At 36.2% G+C, this 21,129-nt stretch overlaps 1 protein-coding gene across 1 annotated transcript in view; it reads left to right on the top strand.

Moving 5' to 3' along the window:
* Nucleotides 1-21,129, top strand: part of SNAP91 (synaptosome associated protein 91) — a 136,567-nt gene that overhangs the window by 39,329 nt on the left and 76,109 nt on the right. Inside the window, exons 2-6 of the mRNA XM_045543960.1 lie at nt 998-1,140; nt 4,146-4,221; nt 4,960-5,062; nt 8,676-8,769; nt 10,411-10,522. Of these exons, the coding sequence (XP_045399916.1) occupies nt 998-1,140; nt 4,146-4,221; nt 4,960-5,062; nt 8,676-8,769; nt 10,411-10,522 (528 nt within the window). The remainder of the gene's footprint in view (nt 1-997; nt 1,141-4,145; nt 4,222-4,959; nt 5,063-8,675; nt 8,770-10,410; nt 10,523-21,129) is intronic.

Below are 21,129 nucleotides of genomic sequence, written 5' to 3'. Positions count from 1 at the left end.
ATATGAAGTTTTTCCTGAAATACACCTGCAATCGTATGAATAATATGTAGATGTGGACAACGAATGATTTAGAACAGTTAACACTCTTATAAACTCAGGTCAAATTATAGTAATTTGGCCGGGTGCAGTGGCTTATCCCTGTAATCCCAGCATTCTGGGAGGCTGAGGCAGAAGGATCACTTGAGTCCAGGAGTTCGAGATCAGCCTGAGCAACATCATGAGACCCCCATCTCTTTAAAAAAATCGAAAAATTAGCTGAGCATGGTGGTGTGTGTCTGTAGTCCCATCTACTCGGAAGACTGAGGCACGAGGATTGCTTAAGCCCAGGAGTTTGAGGTTGCTGTGAGCTATGATGATGCCGTTGCACTCTAGCCCAGGCAACAGAGGGAGACCCCATTTAAAAACAAAAATTATTGCAATTTAATGCCTGCTTGATGTTCCATGAAACCTTAGATGGACATAGTGGAATTCTTTTCCCTTTTACTATTTGTTCTCTTTCTTCCATTCATGTGACAGGTATGTTTAGTACCCTTAAAAATTAAAATCCAAGTGAAATATACTTTTAGCTATCATGTTTCAAAAGAAACATTTATGTTAGTACATTCAAATGAGGTATAGAGTAATTGTCCATGTTTGAGACATTGTGCTGAGACCAAAAACAAAGGTTAACATGAGGCTTAGTTGTCCTGGAGTTTGTCATTTTAAAAATGGCATCGGTAACAGCAGATAAATCTGAAAACAGATAAATTCAGAAAAGAGTACAGAAGAAAATTCAATAGAGAAATATATTCAAGAATAAATAAATACATTGAGTAAATAATGTATTTATGTATACACAGGTAAGAATACTATGGTTTAATTTTTTTTAATTTTGTTATCAGTTATTAAAGTAATTTTGAAGTCATATTTTAGTAAACAGATTTAAATGTTTAAAGTTTGAAATGAATTTTTATATGTAATTGTTAATATCATTGATTGGTATCTTCTGTTTTCATAGATTTGATCCAGGCTACCAATGAGACCAATGTTAATATTCCCCAGATGGCCGACACTCTCTTTGAGCGGGCAACAAACAGTAGCTGGGTGGTTGTATTTAAAGCTTTAGTGACAACACATCATCTCATGGTGCATGGAAATGAGGTAAACTAAATAAACTTACCTTTTCTTTTTCTGGTGGAGGAAGGAGGCTTTTATGGAAGAACATGGTGATGATTTAAGGCCCTTCAAATTTTTACTACTTAGGAGAAAAATAAAAGGAAATACACAGTTTCAAATAACCTAGAATACAATTTTAATATTCTATTTAGCTATTTATCAAAAAATAAATTTTAAGCTAGACACTATCTTACAGGTACTGAAGTATAGGCATACCTTAGCAATACTGCAGGTTCAGTTCCAAACCACTGCAGTAAAGTGAATATTGCAATAAAGCAAGTTACACAAATTTTTTGGTTTCCCAGTACATATAAAAGTTATGTTTACACTATACTATAGTCTAAGTGTGCAATAGCATCATATCTAATAAAATAATATATATATCTTAATATCAAAATACTTCGTTGCTAGAAAATGATCATCAAATGATCATCTGAGCCTTCAGTGAGTCATAATTTTTTTTTGCTAGTAGAGGGTCTTGCCACAGTGTTGATGGCTGCTGACTGATCAGGGTAGTGGTAGCTGAAGGTTGGGATGACTGGCAGTTTCTTAAAATAAGACAACAGAAATGTTTGCCATATCGATTGACTCTTCCTTTCATAAAAGATTTCTCTGTAGCATGCTATGTTGTTTGATAGCATTTTACCTTCCAAACCCTGCTGCTGCTTTATCAACTAAGTTTGTATGATATTTTAAATCCTTCATTGTCATTTCAACAATGTTCACAGCCTCTTCACCAGGCTAGATTCCATCCCAAGAAACCACTCTCTTTGCTCATCCCAAAGAAGCAAGTCCTCTTCCATTCAAGTTTTATCATGAAACTGCGGCAGTTCAGTCATATCTTAGGCTCCATTTATAATTCTACTTCTCTTGCTATTTCCACCGCATCTGCAGTTCCTTTTTGCACTGAAGTCTTGAACTCCTCAAGGTCATTCATTAGGATTGGAATCAACTTTTTCCAATGTCAATGTTACAATTTTGACCTCCTCCAATAAATCATGAATGTTCTTAATGGCGTCTAGAATGGTGCATCCTTTCCAGAAGGCTTTCAATTTACTTTGCCCAGATCCATGATAGGAATCACTAGCTATGGCAGCTAGAGCATTACAAAATATATTTCTTGAATAATAAGACCTGAAGTTCAAAATTACTCCTTGATCCATGGGCTGCAGAATGGAGCTGTGTTAGCAGGCATGAAAACAACATTAATCTCCTTGTGCATCTCCATCACAACTCTTGGGTGACTAAGTGCATTATCAATGAGCAGTAATATTTTGAAAGAAACCTCTTTTTCTAAGCAGTAGGTCTCAACAGTAGGCTTAAAATATTCAGTAAACCATGTTGTAAACAGATGTGCTATCATCCAGGCTTTGTTGTTCCATTTCCAGACCACAGGCAGCATAGATTTAGCATAATTCTTAAAGGCCCTGAAATTTTCAGAATGGTAAATGAATATTGGCTTCAACTGCAAGTCCCTAGATGTGTTAGGCCTTAATGAGAGGGTCAGCCTGTCCTTTGAAGCTTTATAGCCAGAAATCTACTTCTCCTGTCCAGATGTGACAGTCTTAGGTGTCATCTTCTTTCAGAAGGCTATTTTGTCGGCATTGAAAACCTTTTGTTTATAGTAGCTGCTTTCATCAATTATCTTAGCTAGATCTGGATAACTTGCTGCAGCTTCTACATGAGCCCTTGCTACTTCACCTTGCACTTTAATATTAGACAGCCTCTTTCCTTAAGCATCATGAACCATCCACTGCTAGCATCAAACTTTTCTTCTACAGCTTCCTTTCCTCTCTCAGCCTTCATAGAATTGAAGAGAGTTAGGGCCTGACTCTGGATTAGGCTTTGGCTTAAGGGAATGTTGAGCCGGTTTGATCTTCTATCCAGACTGCTAAAACCTTGTCCATATCAGCAATAAGGCTGTTTCACTCTCTTCTTTGTGCTTTCACTTGCGGAACATTTTTAATTTTCTTTGAGAGCTTTTTGTTTGCATTTATAGCTTGGCTGACTAGCACAAGAGGCTTAGATTTTGGTCTGTCTCGGCTTTCGACATGCCTTCCTCACTAGGTGTAATCATTTCTAGCTTTTGATTTAAAGTGAGATGTATGTGACTCCTCCTTTCTTCCTTTCACTTGAACACTTAGAGGTCATTGTAGGGTTACTAATTGACCTAATTTCAATATTATTGTGTCTCAGGGAATAGGGAGGCCCAAGGAGAGGGAGACAGATAGAACAGCCAGTCAGAAGAAACAGCATTTATTGATTAAGTCCACCATTTTATATGGGTGCAGTTCATGGTGCTCCAAAAGAATTACAATGGTAACATCAAAGGTCACTGATCATAGCTCACCATACCAAATATAATAATAATGAAAAAGTTTGAAATATTTCAAGAATTACCAAAATGTGACACAGAGACCCAAATTGAGCACATGCTGTTGGAAAAATGACACTGATAGATAGACTTGCTTAACAAGCAGGGTTGCCACAAACCTTCAATTTGTAAAAAATGCAATATCTGCAAAGTGCAGTAAAGCAAAGTGCGATAAGAGAAGGTGTGCCTGTGTTAAATATTACTGGTTCATAAAATGTATATATCATATAAACCTATTAGTGGCAAAGATATTAGGAGAAAGGAACAATAAAATTATTTTTCCCATAGGCACATATTCCTTTGTGCCTTTAAGTGAAAATTGTCTTCATAAAATATTTATTTGGAAAATATTGATAAAATTACCCATTTTATATGGGAGACCTGCTGAATCCTATTAAATTCCAGTATTTCTGTTATATGCAGAAATGAAAGATCATACAATTTAATTCGGTGAATATTAAAGTTTTCTCCCCCTTCAGAGAAAGCAAATCAGGAAGCTTTATAACTGAGTAAAAGAGATCATAATGAGAATTTGTAAAAAAAAAATTTCCTTTGGTATCAGAAATTGTTTAAATGTATGATTTGAGCATATGGGTGTCTAATCTTTGTTTTCCAGAGATTTATTCAGTATCTGGCCTCTAGAAATACGCTATTCAATCTCAGCAATTTTTTGGACAAAAGTGGATCCCATGGTGAGAATATTTGTGTTTTATAATTTTTTGCTAATGCTTTAATTTTCAAGTGAGGTTATTAATCCAAATTCATTACAACTGATAGCTTCATTGGGTATTTAAGAAAAATGTAAAAATAACTATTTTTAAATATAGCTTTAAATTTTTTAATTATAGATAGTACATGTTGTATATGCTAATTTTATTTTTGACATTTTCAGTGTTTACCTTAAAAAATAACAATGGGTATGCTAGACCTACAGTTGTGCATTTATGAAGATGCAGGAGACAATGAAATAAAAGATGCCTTCCCAGTTAGAAAAAAATGATTCCAGTCTTAAAGAAATTTTCTTTGTAGACTAATAGAGTTTGAATTGCATTCATTTGTGCATTCACCATATTTACTGATTGCCTGTTACATGTAAGGCAGGTGCATCAAGCAAGTGGACCGTTATCAGATGGCTACATGAATTAAGTCTGAAACAGGCTATATTTGAAACAGTGAACAAAAATGCAAGGAAAATCAGAAAAGACATTCTGTACAAAGATAGTAGAATAACTAATTGAATAGTCCTAGAATGCCTCATGCCAAAAGTATTTTTGCCTAGAAGTAAGATTTTAAATGAGGCCTGTCTTATGCATTTATTGACCTCATCCTGCAACAATCTCTATTTGGGGAGTTAAAAAAAATAGTACTATGCAAAACACAGTTGAAGGTATCTTATTAATCAGTTTTATTCCCTCTCTCCCCTCCCTCAGGTTATGATATGTCTACCTTCATAAGGCGCTATAGTAGATATTTGAATGAAAAGGCTTTCTCTTACCGACAAATGGCATTTGATTTTGCCAGAGTGAAGAAAGGGTATGTTTTTTCTTTCTTATATTTGTTTGAGGAGAGTAAGTCCTTGAGGTGTACTTGATTTATTTTAACTAAGCTTAAATGCCAACTAATTCTGATCATGAAGGCCAAGTTTACAACACCTGAAAAAAAGAAACTCAATAAATAATAATATAAAAGTTAGCCTTGAGGTTGAAATATGAATGATTTTACTTATATCTTCATGCAGAAAAATCTGATTTGCTGTCTGGGTGCGGTGGCTCACACCTGTAATCCTTGCTCTGGGAGGCCAAGGTGGGAAAATCTCTTGAGCTCAAGAGTTCAAGACCCTGAGCAAGATCAAGACCCCATTTCTACTAAAAAGAGAAAAAACTAGCTGGGTGTGGTAGTGTACAGGTGGTACCCATAGTCCCAGCTATTCAGGAGGCTGAGGCAGGAGGATCACTTGAGCCCAGGAGTTTGCGGTTGCCGTAAGCTAGGCTGACGCCATGGCACTCTAGTCTGAGCAACAGAGCAAGACTCTGTCTCATAACAAAAAAAAAAAAAAAAAAAAGAAAATCTGATTTGCTGCTCAAAGTTTACATGCTGTAACATTTTATTTGTTAAAATTAATTGAAAATTCTTAAACACATATGTACCTTTAAATAATTTATAAAGAAGAGAATTAAGACCAGGTTCATTTAAAAGTACAGTGACTATAGATGACAATAGGTATTTAAATGTATTTTGGTTGAGGTGAAACTGCAGTTGTGTGTGTGGTAGAGCTCTGGGTTTTTTTTTTCTTTTTTCTTTTTTTTTTTTTTCTTTTTTCATTTTTTCACCTTGATCTTGGAGGTAGAGCTCTGTTTCTGAGAGTTAACACTGTTCTAGAAAACACATACATACATACACACACACACCCCTCATAATCAAGCTAATTATTGATACTACCAATTGTTTGTACCTCATTGAAACAGAAACATTTGAGTTTTAATCCATAATTACAATTGATTTCCCTCTAAATAGATGTTTAAATCTTGTCAGAAGTGTTCAGCTAGAAGTTTATGTAGATCTTTTATCTGTTCCTAACTTTCAAATAATGGCTAGGTATTATAGAAGGTTTCATATGTTATTCTCAACAATCCACACAAAGAGATATAACTCTATCTTTGTAGTAGCTAATCTAACGTTAGTTTTGAGCTACTTTTTTATCATGGTGGTAATACCAACTTGCCTATTCAAAATAAACTATTTTCTTGTGGATGGCTACTTTATAAAATTAGGTATTTTCCTTCAACCCCTTCTCATAAGAGATGATTCTAGTTTATATGCCTTCCCCTGACTTCTTTTATTGTTCTCCAGAAGAATTCTAACAAACTTTCTTTTTTTTTTTATTTCAGAATATTACAGGGATACAAATATTTTGGTTACACAAATCACTTGTGTACCATTTGAGTCAAAGTTTTAAGTGTGCCCATCCCCCAGCTAGTGTGCATTGCACCTGTTAGGTGTGAATTTACCCATCCCCTGCTCTCCCCTCCCACCTACTTGATTTCCAATGAATATTATTTCCATATGTGCATATAAGTATTGATTGATTAGTTCCAATTTAATGGTGAGAACATGTATTTGTTTTTCCATTCTTGTGCTACTTCACTTAGAAGAATGGTTTCCATTTCCATCCAGGTTAATACAGGAGGTATTAGTTCACCATTTTTTATGGCTAAGTAGTACTCCATGGTATACACATATCACATTTTATTAATCCATTCATGTATTGATGGACACTTGGGTTGTTGCCACGTCTTTGCCCTTGTAAATTGTGCTGCTATAAACTGTCGGATGCAGATATCTTTTTTATAGAATGCTTTTTTTTCCTTTGGGTAAATACTCAGTAGTGGGATTCCTGGATCAAATCGTAGTTCTACTTTTAGTTCTTTGAGTTATGTCCATATTACGTTCCATAGCGGTTGTACTAGTTTGTAGTCCCAGCAGCAGTGTATGAGTGTTCCTATCTCTCTGCATCCATGCCAGCATTTGTTGTTTTGGGACTTTTTGATAAAAGCCATTCTCACTGGAGTTAAGTGATATCTCATTGTGGTTTAGATTTGCATTTCCCTGATAGAGATTTTGAGCATTTTTTCATTTGTCTATTGGCCATTAGTCTGTCTTCTTTTGAAAAGTTTCTGTTCGTGTCTTTTGCCCACTTTTTAATGAGGTTGTTTGATTTTTTTCTTGCTGATTTGCTTCAGTTCTTTATAGATTTTATTTATCAGCCATTATCAGATGTATAGCATGGAAATATTTTCTCCTATTCTGTAGGTTGTCTATTCACTCTAATGATTGTTTCCTTGGCTGTGCAGAAGCTTTTTAATTTGATCAGGTCCCATTTATTTATTTTTGTTGTTGCTGTGATTGCTTTGGGGTCTTCTTCATAAATTCTTTGCCTAGGCTGATGTCTATAAGGGGTTTTCCAACATTTTCTTCTAGAATTTTTATGATTTCATGCCTTAAGCTTCAGTCTGTTACCCATCGTGAGTTGATTTTTGTGAGTGGTGAGAGGTCAGATCCTGTTTCAGTCTTCTGCATGTGCCTATCCAGTTTTCCCAGCACCATTTATTGAATAGGGATTCTTTTCCCCAGTATATGTTTTTGTCTTCTTTGTCAAAGATCAGATGGCAATATGAGGATGGTTTTATATCTGGGTTCTCTGTTCTGATCCATTGGTCTACGTCTCTGTTCTTATGCCAGTACCATGCTGTTTTGGTTACTGTAGCCTCAGTAGAATCAACATTGTCAAAATGTCTATACCACCCCTGACTTCTTACATGGCACTGCAGCCATTGCTGACATTCCCAGCTACATTCTGACCTCTTTGCAGTAGGTCTGTGGCCTTCTTAGAAACTTGTACCCCTGTGTGGACACTTAAAGATATTTTGGGGTGCTTTCCTCACCACTGGAGTTAGAGAGATCCTGAAAGTTGCCATTATTAGCCCTTCCACATCACCTGGGTGTTTTCCTCAGCTGTTGTAATACTACCATCCTTGACCATCACTGGATACAGGGGCTTTCTAAGAGGTTGTTGGTGGGTGCAGGGCACAGTGCCCCCTCTGAGACACCCTACGCACTAACTTTCAGTCTTGTCTTCTGCAGCTGGTTAAATTCTTATCTCCATTTGGGCAAACTGTGCATGTCAGCGTGCATTTTTCTTCACTTCATGGTTAATAGCTTAAACTCTGTTCTCCTAGTCCTATAGGTTTTATAGATTTCTAAGACATATTTTCTGTTTCTCAACAAAAGAAAAAAGAAAAAAACTGGCTTTAAAGAAAACTTGTATTTTTAACATTACGTCTGTTATAGATTTAGAAAAATTTATTTAGAAATTCAACTGACCTCTTTTATCCACACCACAATGCTTTTTTCCAGAGGACAGTGCAGAGAGAAAGCAAGCATTGCTTGTACGGTTGAAGAGTAAGAATGGTTAAGAGGAAGTATTAATAGTACTGAGAGGAGAGACAACTACAACCTCTGAAAACTTCAAAGTGATCCCATAAGATTAACTAAATTGGTGTGAGGGGGCAGTTTAGAACAATGCATATGGTCTTGAATTTTTCATGTGCAGGAAAGTTTTATCCTTTTCTTTTTTAAAAAATTGTAGGGCCGATGGTGTAATGAGGACAATGGCTCCAGAGAAGCTACTAAAGAGTATGCCAATACTTCAGGGACAAATTGATGCACTGCTTGAATTTGATGTATGTATCTCACCAGAAAATGTTTCTTGCATAATTAATATTGTCTCTCATTTGAAGGTGGGTTACAGGTAAATCTAGAGTTTTCCTCAGGAAGCAGCTTGAGATCTCCCTCATTTAGATGAATACTTAGTTCAAGTTGTGAAGCTCAGAAGAGATAATTTAGGTTCCCCAGATTTTCCAGTTTACCAGGTGTTTACTTCAGTCATGGAAAAAATAATATTCTTGGAACCTCATGTTCTGAGCAGTATGGTGGCCTCCTGTTGTACTTGACAGGATGAAGTGTCTGCAAGATGTAACTTCAGGCAGCTAAGTAAATGACCTGCTGTTAGAAACCATTTTATGTAGACTGCTTAAATGACACTATCCACCAATGAATTATTTTTGTTTTATCATAGATAACATTGGTCCTTCCTGGCAATATCGGCATGATTTGTCTCTTAAAACTATACCTGTATCTTGACTGTGGTGGTGGATACACCAATATACACATGTGTTAAAATTGTGCAGAACTAAATACATACACACAAATGAGTACAAGTAAACCTGGGGAAATCTGAGTAAGGTCGGTGGATTGTATCATTGTCAATATCCTGGTTGTGGTACTGTACTATGGTTTTGTAAGGCACTGGCATTGGGAGAAGCTGGGTAAATGGTATATGGGATCTCTCTGTGTTACTTCTTTCAACTGCATATAAATTTACTGTTATCTCGAAGTAAGTTTAATTTAAAAATCTAATTCATGAAAAGAAAATATTTTGACATGTAGGAAGATTGTTAACTCACATTGTTAGCTTTCCTCTATTTTGGTGGCTGCCTAAAACAAAGATTTTCCTCAAATATTAGTAACTTAAAGTCTCTGTTAAGATGATATAGTCTATAACTGAATCCAAGTCATAACACCTAACTCCTGAGAAAACCATCTAACTATTTTTTGACAGATTTTATAATAAAGACTTAACTAAATATTTATAATAAAGACTTAACTAAATATCTATGGAATTGCTTCTCTTAACTTTTTCTCTATTTATTTTTCTTTGCTTTTCCTGCTCTTAGTAAGAGTTCTTCCTTACAGGAAAAAAGTCATAAAGGGAAAAAGAAAAGAGCCTGAGGAATTGTGAATAAGAATTGAAGTGTGGGGAGAAATTATGCTCCTTTGTGTTGGTGATTAGAGTATTTTACAGATGGGTGAATGGCTAAGAGTCTCAAGGATTATTTTAGGGTAGTTTGCTGAAGTATTCCCAATGCTGTTCTTCCTCTCTGAGTCATTGCAGGCCCCTGGAGCCTGAATTCTTTCACAAAGACCTAATGGGGAATTGGAAGAAAGTTATATAACATAGTAAAAGGAACAAAAAGAACAGATGTTCAAAAGTTGGACTTGATTGATCTATGGATTATTGGTCAAACAGAATATATGTATGTCTCTTAATTGATAGGACCTAACTTCATTGACCTTAAATTGAAGCAAAAATATGTACAACCCATCTTTTGATATTGGTAGGGTTGCTCAATGAGTTACCCAACATTTGTATTAATAGGATATGAGTGAATTTCTTAGTAATTATTTGAGACATTTTAATGTGATGGGAGAAAAAATCTGACTTGGTGATATACAGCTAACATAAAATTTTCATCTTTTTCTAGGTGCATCCAAATGAACTAACAAATGGTGTCATAAATGCTGCATTTATGCTTCTTTTTAAAGATCTTATCAAACTTTTTGCCTGCTACAATGATGGAGTTATTAACTTACTCGGTAGGTATAACTACTGAAACTCATCTGGGCTGATGGGATACATGGTAAGATGGTGAATTCTTTGGGGTGAGTCTGTCATCTCACCTCTTGTGCAGTAAAGTAAGTGCCTTGGCAGAGGCGGTGTTGTGCAGAATACCGTGATGGGGGGTAAGTCCACAGATGGTGGCACTGGCCAAGCAATATAGGCAGAGAGGGTAAATCCGTATCTAGGCTAACTATCTCTTACAGTGTGGGCACATTGCTGCTGTCCTCCCTAATAAAAGGAATTAATCCACAACATGTTACTGGGTGGATGGCTGATCTCCCTGGACTATGCTGTTATGGTGGAAGCTCAGCATTGATCCCAGGTGTTAGCCAACTGAGGAGTCAGCAGTGATGGCGGGCACATAAGCCTTGGTGGTAGGAAGCCTGTGCTGTTCAGCCCATTCATAACCTCCATTTCTGATGTCATGGCCAATCCCTGTAGAGTTCTCTTATCCCCATGAGTTTTGAGAGCCTTTTTGTGGTATATGCCCTTTGGTTTGTATTCACATGTGGTGAAGATAGTCTCATGCTCTTTATCCATTCTAAGAGGTCGATCCACTACCTTTTCCCCAGACCTTCTTGTCACCAATCCTCCAACTTTATTTTTTTCAAGTTCCTTATCATTCAGGCCGATGGTTAGTTGTCACCCGTAATTGGATGTAGTTCCATGTGTTTTGCCATCTCTCCTTTGACAAAAGTGGAAAATCAGATAGATGTACTGCTGGAAGTTTGGCTTACTGTGAAGATTTCTTTCTGCTGTCAAGGTCACCCCTGTTATGGAGATATGATTCAGCAAATCACTTCCAGCTGGTCTCAGCATGAGGCACCATCTCTAAACCAAAGTTGAATTTTTTCTTCCTCAGTCAGCTGGCCATAAGAAATTCTCTGGAGACCATAGGTGTGATTTGAGGGAGAAATGGGAGAAATGACAGTACAGAAGAGTGGGTGTACTGGGAATGTGAGCCATCTGTTCAGACAGCCTACCTGATTATTCACAACCTGCTCGCAGCTGATCTCTTATATACCACTTCTATTTGATGATGGAGTGTTCTCGCGTTTGTCCTACTTTATGGTTTAGTACATTGGATAGCACCCACTTTAGGCCTGATGATCACTTGATGTTCTGTGGTCAGGATCTAAGTCTCTAGATGTAAGCCAAGAGCAGTTTTTCCAAAGGAGATTAGTTACTCTGAAAAAGACATGGCTCTGCTCCAAAGCAGTGGAGGCCAGTACTGGAGTGTACCAGAGGCATTTCACAGCATTTGAATCTGCTGTAGACATTTCAATTTCCTTTAGATCTGCTGAAACAAAGGCCCATGTGGCTTCAGTTTGGAACAGTTGCAGAATCTCTGCTGATCTGGGTCCCACTCATATCTGATACCTCAACAGATACTCTGCTTAAAGCAGCACACACATGCATGTCCTACATGTTGCCTCCAAAGCCAAAGGAGCTCAGCAAACTTTTGTCTCCATTTTAGTTACAGAGAGTGCAACATGGTGCAAAATTTGTCTTTCACATGGAGGGGATTTCTCTGAAATGCCCAGACTTTTGGACCCTCAGAAATTTCATTGAGGTGGAAGGTCTCTGAATTTTCATGCATTCTGTCTCCCATCCTTTGACATGCATTTGACTTATCAAGGCACCTAGCATACCTAAAATTCTTGCCCAATAGTTACAATCAGCATGATGTCACCAAAGTGATATCTTATGGAATTATGACAGCCAGAGAGATTGATATCCTGGAAATAAAAGAGTGAGGGTGTACTGGCATTCTAGCCATGGGACAGCAAACTACTTCCAATGTTCTCTGCTTATTAGGATAAAGATAAAAGCATTTTCTAGTTCAATAGCTGTCTATCAGGTATCAGGAGGTATGTTGAATTTCCTCTGGTTAAAGAGGATACATCTGGATTTCTGAAAGTAGGATTCATAACCTGATTAACCTACTGCTAACATCTAAAATTCATTCATCTTTTGCATGAACCAAATGTGTAAGTTAATTGGGGATGTGATGGAATTGCTACCTCTGCATCTTTGCAGAAATCAGGAAACCAGTGTGAGGATTCTGCTGATTAATATTTCAAAATATGTCTGTTCAAACTATGTATTCAGAAAGCTGAGGAGACAACCACAGATAGTTTTGAGCATCCATTGGGTCTAATTTTTTTTATAACTTAATTCTTATAAAGCCTCCACTCAGATTCTAGAACATATAGTGACATTTTGGGTCCCCAGGGAGTAATATCAGACTAGAATCAATCTCTCTGAAAAGTGTGGGTGTATAAAGCTGACTTTGAGTTTCCAGTTCCACATGTAAGGATCTTGGAAGTCACCACTCTGTCCCAACAGTAAGTAAAAAGCTGAACAGACTGAAAAATCAACAATTCTTGGATCCACCAGAAAGCTAAGGACACAGGGCAAACTTCTGCCCCCAATATTGGAGAAACAGACAGGTGAACACAGGGAGTCATGGCTTACTGGAACAGACACTCATGAGTGGAAATTGCCATGAGAACCTGTGCTGAGGTAGGAAAACCTGAACTATAACTAATGAATTGCTGGAGGCACAGTGAGGACAAGTCTGAGAGTTAAAAACTCCAGGGGACCCAGTCATATGGAGTATACATACCTTTGTTTTACCTCCAGGAGCTCAACCAGGTAACCATAGTAAATATTGAAGAAAAATCCCCTTTGCTTCTAGCAGGGGAAGGGGGAAAGAAACTATTTTGAAATATGCCAGAGCACGCAAGAGAAACTGTTTAATCAGAGCCTAACCTGCTGGAGTTTTATCAGAGACCAGCTGACCTGGGGGAAGACAAATACCTGACTCCAACCAGCTCTTAGCCTTCCCATATGGAAAGGAAAATACCCAACTGCAATCCAGTTTATCCCTCTTGTCCCACCTAAGGTGGGAGAAAAAACTGAGAAGTATTTGTGAAGTTCACAGTCCAGAGGCACAGACTCACTAAAAGAGACCCAATCATAGGACTATAGAACAGTTCCTTTCCCCACACACCTTGACACCACCTTACTAAAGACCTATTAACAGTTCCTTTTACCTAGTACCTCATGGCCAGCTATCAAGAAAAAATGACAAGTCATACTAAAAGACAAAAAAACAGTTTGAAGAGACAGAGCAAGCATCATAAGCAGACATGGCAGAGATGCTGGAATTATTAGACTAGGAATTTGAAGCAATTATGATTCTAGTGGATAAAGTAGAGAACAGATGGGCAATGTAAGCAGAAAGATGGGTCCCTAAAGAACTAAAAAAAAGTGCTAGAGATCAGAAACACTGTAACAAAAATGAAGAATGCCTTTGATGGGCTTTTTAATAAAATGGACACGGATGAGGAAATATCAATCTAAGTTTGCAGATATATCAACAGAAACCTCTAGAACTAAAAAGCACAGAGAGCAAAGACTAAAAACAAAACCAAAAACGAAAAGAACAGAGTATTCAAGGACTATGTAATGGGAATATCAGAAGGAAAAGAAAGAGAGAAAGAATAGAAGGAATATTTGAAATAGTAATGACTGAGAATTTTTCCAATTAATGTCAGACACCAAACCACAGATCCACAAAGCTCTGGGAATACCAAGTAGGATAAATGCCCAAAAACTACCACAAAGCATATCATTTTCAAACTACAGAAAATCAAAGATAAAGAAAAATCATGAAATAACCCAGAGAGAAAAAACACCTTGTCTATAGAGGTGCAGAAAAAGAATCACTTCCAGCTTCTCAGAAGCCATCAAAAAAAGAAGAGAATGAAGTGAAATATTTAGTGTTGAGACAAAAAAAAAAAAAAAAAAAAAAACACCAACCTAGAAAATTTTTTACCCTGTTAAATTATCTTTCAAAAGTGAAGAAGAAATAAAAACTTTCTCAGACCAAAAAAAAAAAAAAAGAAGAAATTTGTTGGCAGTAGACAACAATTTTTGCCTTGCAAAAAATGTTAAAAGAAGTTCTTTAGAGAGAAGAAAAATTATGTAGGTCAGAAACTTGGATCTACATAAAGAAAGAGCATCAAAGAAGGAATGAGTGAAGGTAAAATAAAAAGTTTTATTTTTCTTATTCTTGATCTAAATAACAGTTTGTTCAAAATAATGAAAACAATGTATTCCTTATGTATGTACATATGTATATATACACATATATGCTCACGTGTGCTCATATGTAAGTGAAATGAATGACAGCCATAATACAAATGATAATAGGGAGGAATTAGGATGTTTTCTTATTATAAAATTCTCACACTGCCTTGGAGTAGTATGGTATTATTTGAAAGTAAATATATATTGCAAACTCTAGGGCAACCACTAAGAAAAGTTAAAAAAAAAAAGATATAACTGATATGCTAAGAAAGGAAAGAAAGTAGAATCATATAAAATTCTCAATTAAAACCACAAAAATCAGAAAAAGAGTGGAAGATAAAAATAAAAACAAAGAATAAGGGCAATAAATAGAAAACAGTAACAAATATGGTAAATACTGATCCAACAATATCAAAAATCCCTTTAAACTTCAATGGTCTAAATATACCAATTAAAAGACAGAGATTTCCAGAATGCATCAAAAAAACCCAAGGCCTAGCTGTATGTTAACTACAGGAAATCCACTTTAAATATAAAGACACTCATAAATTAAGAGTAAAGGGATGGAGAAAAATATGTGGTGGTAACACTAATCAAAAGAAAGCAAGAGTAGCTGTATTAACTTCAGACAGGACAGACTTCACCACAAGGAAACTTATCAGGGATAAAAAAGGGCATTACATAATGGTAAAGGGGTCAATTCTCCAAGAAGACACAATAATCCTTTATATTATATATGCACCTAAGAGCAGAGCATCAACATCTGTGAGGTAAAGACAGCTTGAACTGCAAGGAGAAATAGATGAATCCACTGGCATAGTTGAAGATTTCAATACCCCTCTATCAGAAATAGATCCAGCAGGCAGAAAATCAGCAAGGATAAAGTTGAGCTGAGCAATACTGTCAGTCAACTGGATATAATGGACAGCTATGGACTACTTCATCCAACAACAGCATAATGCACATTCTTCTCAAGCTGAATGAAACATTCACCAAGACAGATCACAATCTGGACCATAAATCACATTATCTTAACAAAGCTAAAAGAATAGGAATCAGGGCAGGTACAGTGACTGATGCCTGTAATCCCAGCACTTTGAAAGGCCAAGGCAGGAGTATCACTTGAGGCCAGGACTTTAAAACCAGCCTGGACAACACAGCTAGCCTTTATTTCTTCAAAAACAAAATAAGAAATTAGTTGGGTGTGTTGGCATGTGCCTGTAGTCCCAGCTACTCGAGAGGCTGAGGTAGGAGGATCACTGGAGCCCAGGAGTTCAAGGTTGCAGTGATCTATGATGGTGCCACTGCACTCCAGCCTGGGTGACAGAGTGATCCAACAATATCAAAAATCCCTTTAAACTTCAATGGTCTAAATATACCAATTAAAAGACAGAGATTTCCAGAATGCATCAAAAAACCCCAAGGCCTAGCTATATGTTAACTATAGGAAATCCACTTTAAATATAAAGACACTCATAAATTAAGAGTAAAAAAATCTCTTAAAAAAAAAGAAATAGAAATAATACAATGTATGCTCTCAGACCACAGATGGAATTAAACTAAAAATCAGTAACAGAAAAATAACTGCAAAATCCCCAAACAAGTGAACATTAAACCACACACCTCTAAATAACACATGGGTCAAAGAAGAAATCTCAAGAGAAATTTTAAAATATTTTTAACTCAATGACAATGAAAATACAAATTATCAAAATTTGTTGAATGCAGTGCAAATAGTACTTAGAAGGAAATTTATAGCATTGAATGCGTATACTAGAAAAGAAGAAAGATATAAAAATCAATCATCTAAGCTTCTACCTTGGGAAACTAGGAAAAAAGTAAGTTATCCAAAGTACGCAGAAGAAAAAAATAGTAAGAATTACAGCAGAAATCAATGGAATTGAAAACAGGAAATCAGTAGAGAAAATTAATAAAACCAAAAGCTGGTTCTTTTAAAAAAGATCAGTAAAAATCAGTAAGTCTCTAGCCAGGCTAAGAGAAAGAAAAAAGAGGACTCAAATTACTGATATCAGAAATTAAAGATGGGACGTCACTGCAGATTTCATGGACATTAAAAGGATAATAGGAGAACATTATGAACAACTCTATGCCCACACATTTGGTAACCTAGATGAAATGGAGCAATTCCTGAAAAGATACAATCTGCCAAAACTCATGCTAGAAGACATAGACAACCTGAACAGGCTCGATATCTATTCAGGAAATTCAATCAATAATTAATAACTTTGAAAACAAAAAATACCAGGCCCAGATGAGGTCACTGGAAAATCCTATCAAATATTTAAGTGAGAAATTATACTAATTCTCTACAATCTCTTCCAGAAGACAGAAGTAGAAGAAATGCTTCATAGCTCATTCTATGAGGCCAGCATAATGTTAACACCAAAACCAGACAAATACATTACAAGAAAAGGAAACTACAGATCATTATTTCTCGTGAACGTAGATGAAAAATCCTCAACAAAATATTAGGAAATTAAATGCAACAATGTATAAAAAGAATTATATACCATGTCCAAGTGGGATTTACCCAGGTGTCCAAAGCTGTTCTAACATTTGGAAATCAATTAATGTAATCCACTACATCAATAAGCTAAAAGAGAAAAATCACGTGATCATATCACTATATGCCAAAAAAAAGCATTTGACAAAATCCAACACCTTCTCATAATAAAAATTCTCAGTAAACAAGGAATAGAGAACTTCCTCAACTTGATAACTTATAGCTAACATCATACTTAATCATGAAAAACTAGGACCTTTCCCACTACCATTAGGAATAAGGCAAAGTGTCCCCTCTCGCCACTGCTTTTCAACATCACACTGGAAGTCCTAGCTAATGCAATAAACAAGAAAAGGAAATAAAGGATGTACAGATTTGGAATGAAGAAATAAAACTATCTTTGTTCACAGATGACATGATCGTCTATGTGGAAAATCCAGAAGAATTGACCCAAAACAAAAAAATGCTGGAACTCATAAGTGAGTCTAATAAGGTTGCAGGATAAAAGGTTAATATACAAAAGTCAATTGCTTTCTGATATTCCAGCAATGAATAAGTGGAATTTGAAATTAAAAACACAATACTATTTACATCAGTACCCTAAAAATTAAATACTTAGGTATAAAGCTAACAAAATTTCTATAAGATCTGTATGAGGAAACTAAAAGAATTCAAAGAACTGAATAAATGGAGAGATAGTCCATGTTCATGGGTAGGAAGATTCAACACTGTCAATATGTCAGTTCTTCCTAAATTGATTTGTAGATTCAATGCAGTATCATACAAAATTCTAGCAAGTTATTTTGTGGATATTTACAAACTAATTTTAAAGTTTATATGGGGAGGCAAAAGACCCAGACTAGCCAACACAATATTGATGAAGAAGAACAAAGTTGAAGGATTGATACTACCAAACTTCAAAACCTTCTATAATGTAATCAAGACAATGTGATATTGACAAAAGAATAGACAAATAGATCAATGGAACAGACTAGAGAGCCCAGAAATAGACCTACATTTATATAAACTGATCTACAACAAAGGAGCAAAGATAGTCTTTTCAATAAATGATACTGGGACAACTGGACATCTGTGTGTAAAAAAAATGAAACTAGACACAGACCTTACACCCTTCACAAAAATTAACTCAAAGTGGATCATAGACCTAAATGTAAAGTGCAAAACTATAAAAATCCTGGAAGATAACATAGAAGAAAACCTAGATGACCTTGGTGATGACTTTTTAGATATAATACCAAAGGTATGATCCCTGAAAGAAATAATTGATAAGCTAGACTTCATTAAAAATGAAAACTTCTGCTCTGTGAAAGACAATGTCAAGAGAGTGAGAAGACATGCCACACACAGCAAGAAAATATTTGCAGAAGACACATCTGATAAAGAACTGTTATCCAGAATATACAAAGAACTCTTAAAAACTCAACAATAAGAAAACAATTTAATTAAAGATGGGCCAAACACTTTAACAGACACTTCACCAACAAAGATATACAGATATCAAATAAATGTGAAAAAAATTTTCGACACATGTTATCAAGGAAAGTGAAAATTAAAACATGGATGATATACCATTAGACACCTATTAGAAAGACCAACCTTTAGAACACTGACACCACCACCAGATGCTGGCCAGGATATGAAGCAATGGGAACTGTGAGTCATTGCTCATGGGAATGCAAAATAGTACAGCCACTTTAGAAGACAGTTTGGAAGTTTCTGACAAAACTAAATTTAGTATGTAAGAGTTAGTTGTATACAACAGCAGCTGTGCTCCTTGGTATTTACCCAAAGGGATTGAAAACTTATGTATCCACAAAAACCTATACGTAGATTTATAGCATCTTTATTCATAATTGCCAAAACTTGGAAGCAAGCAAGATGTCCTTCAGTAGGTGAATGGATGAACTGTAGTACATCCAGACAGTGGATATTATTCAGTGCTAAAAAGAAATGGGCTATCAAGCCATGAAAAAATGTGGGAACCATGCATATTACTAAGTGAAATAAGCCATTGTGAAAAGCCTACATACTGTATGATTCCAACTATAAGACATTCTGGTAAAGGCAAAACTATGGAGACAGTAAAAAGTGGTGGTTAGTTGACAGGGAGGGATAAATAAGCAGAGCACAGAGGATTTTTAGGGCAGTGAAAATACCCTGTGTGATACAATAATATTGGATTTATGTCATTATCATTTGTCCAAACCCATAGAATGTACAACACCAAGAGTGAACAGTAACGTAAACTACAAACATTGAGTGATAATGACATGTCAATGTAGGTTTATCAATTTTAATTAATATAGCACTTTCATGGGGGATGTTGATAATGGGGAAGGCTATGCATGTTTTGGGGTAGGGGGATTGTGGGAAGTCTCTGTACCTTCCATTTAATTTTGCTGTGAACCTAAAACTGCTCTAAAAAAATAAAGTCTTTTTTTAAAAAAAATCTGGATATTCCCTTTCCCCTGTGCTTAGTCACTCTAGTAAAGGTCCATTTGCAGAAGACTGTGGAAAAGTACTTTCTACAGTGTTCAACAACTTTCCACAAGAATATCTGAATGGTTCACTGAAGGTCGGGTTGCTGGACCCCAGCCTAGAGTTTCTAATTCAGTAGGTCTGAGGTGGGGCCTGAGAATCTGTGTTCCTAATAAGATCCTAAGTGATGCTGTTCCTAGTGGTTTGGGGACTTCAGTTTGAGAATCACTGTGTTAGAGCCAATCCCAGATGCTCAGCCTAGCATTTTGAATTCACACTTCTTGGCATGTTCATTCAATTGGCTAAATTATCAATTACATTAGTAATCTAATGTAATATTTTTTTCTTTCCTGGCCAGCAACTTTAGGATCCATTCCAACTCTCCAGATTTTTGTCAATTACAGCTGCTAGATTCAGGAGGAAAATACAGGATACCCAGTTAAATTTGTATTTCAGATCAACATGAATACTTTTTTTTAGTATTACTAGGTCCCATGCAATGTTTGGGACATATTTATACTAAAAATTATTTGTTGTTTATCTACAATTTAACTCGGTGTCTTATATTTGATCTGACAGCTCTACTGCCAACATAAATTTGCAACATCTTGCACTTCTTTAGGTAAAGAAAGTGGGTCAGACCTGCTGGGTCAGACTTTGTACTTGTCTCCCTAGGCGTGCTGGAATTGCTGGATTCTAAATCTCATTCTAGAACTGAAGCAGTTGGCAGGGAAGGAGGAAGTAGGGAGATACTTGAGGAGAATTTTCATTCCCTTGTGAAACCCGGGTTGACACAAGACCTCCAGGCAAGATAGGACCAGCCTCTTCAGACAGGAGGAAAAACTTCCTCCAGCAAGGGAAGCTCATTTTTGTTTGAATTTAGCCATGTGTTCTCCTTTCCAGTTTTCTTTCTGAATAAATGCCCTAACTCTCACAAAGGAGACCATGATGAGACTGTAAATATAACTTACCCACATATGCTAAATTCAGCGACTCACAAGATTAGACTCTTATCTGACTTTCAGTTATGACCACCCCATGGCTGCAAGAAATAAGATTATTTTAGGGCAGTGTTGGACGCCACGGTCAGACTATACCTGAACCGATAATTCAAAACCGTGCATTGTCATTTTCCTTTTTAAACTCTCTAGGGGAGTCAGGAACAGCCATCCACCCCACAGTTCTATTTGCCTTGTCCCCATAACGGTGGTCTATCCCAGCAGCTACTTGTTCTTATAAGCTTCATTTCAGAAAACCATAGGTGGTAAGTAATTATTTTGCTCCTATGTAGCACAAACTACAAAAATTCAGTTTTCCAACAGTTTCCCTTGGTCATCACTGCTTTCAAATCTAATCAGGTTACATATCTAATCCAGAATGCCTACATTTGACATTTTTGAGAGTCTGTTTTCTGCAACCACTTTAGGTACCAAATACTGTGTCTGTTCAAGAAACAGAAAC

Source organism: Lemur catta, chromosome 2 (genome assembly GCF_020740605.2).
Source record: "Lemur catta isolate mLemCat1 chromosome 2, mLemCat1.pri, whole genome shotgun sequence".
Classification (NCBI taxonomy): Eukaryota; Metazoa; Chordata; class Mammalia; order Primates; family Lemuridae; genus Lemur; species Lemur catta.
This window is presented reverse-complemented; position numbering and strand designations above follow the sequence as displayed.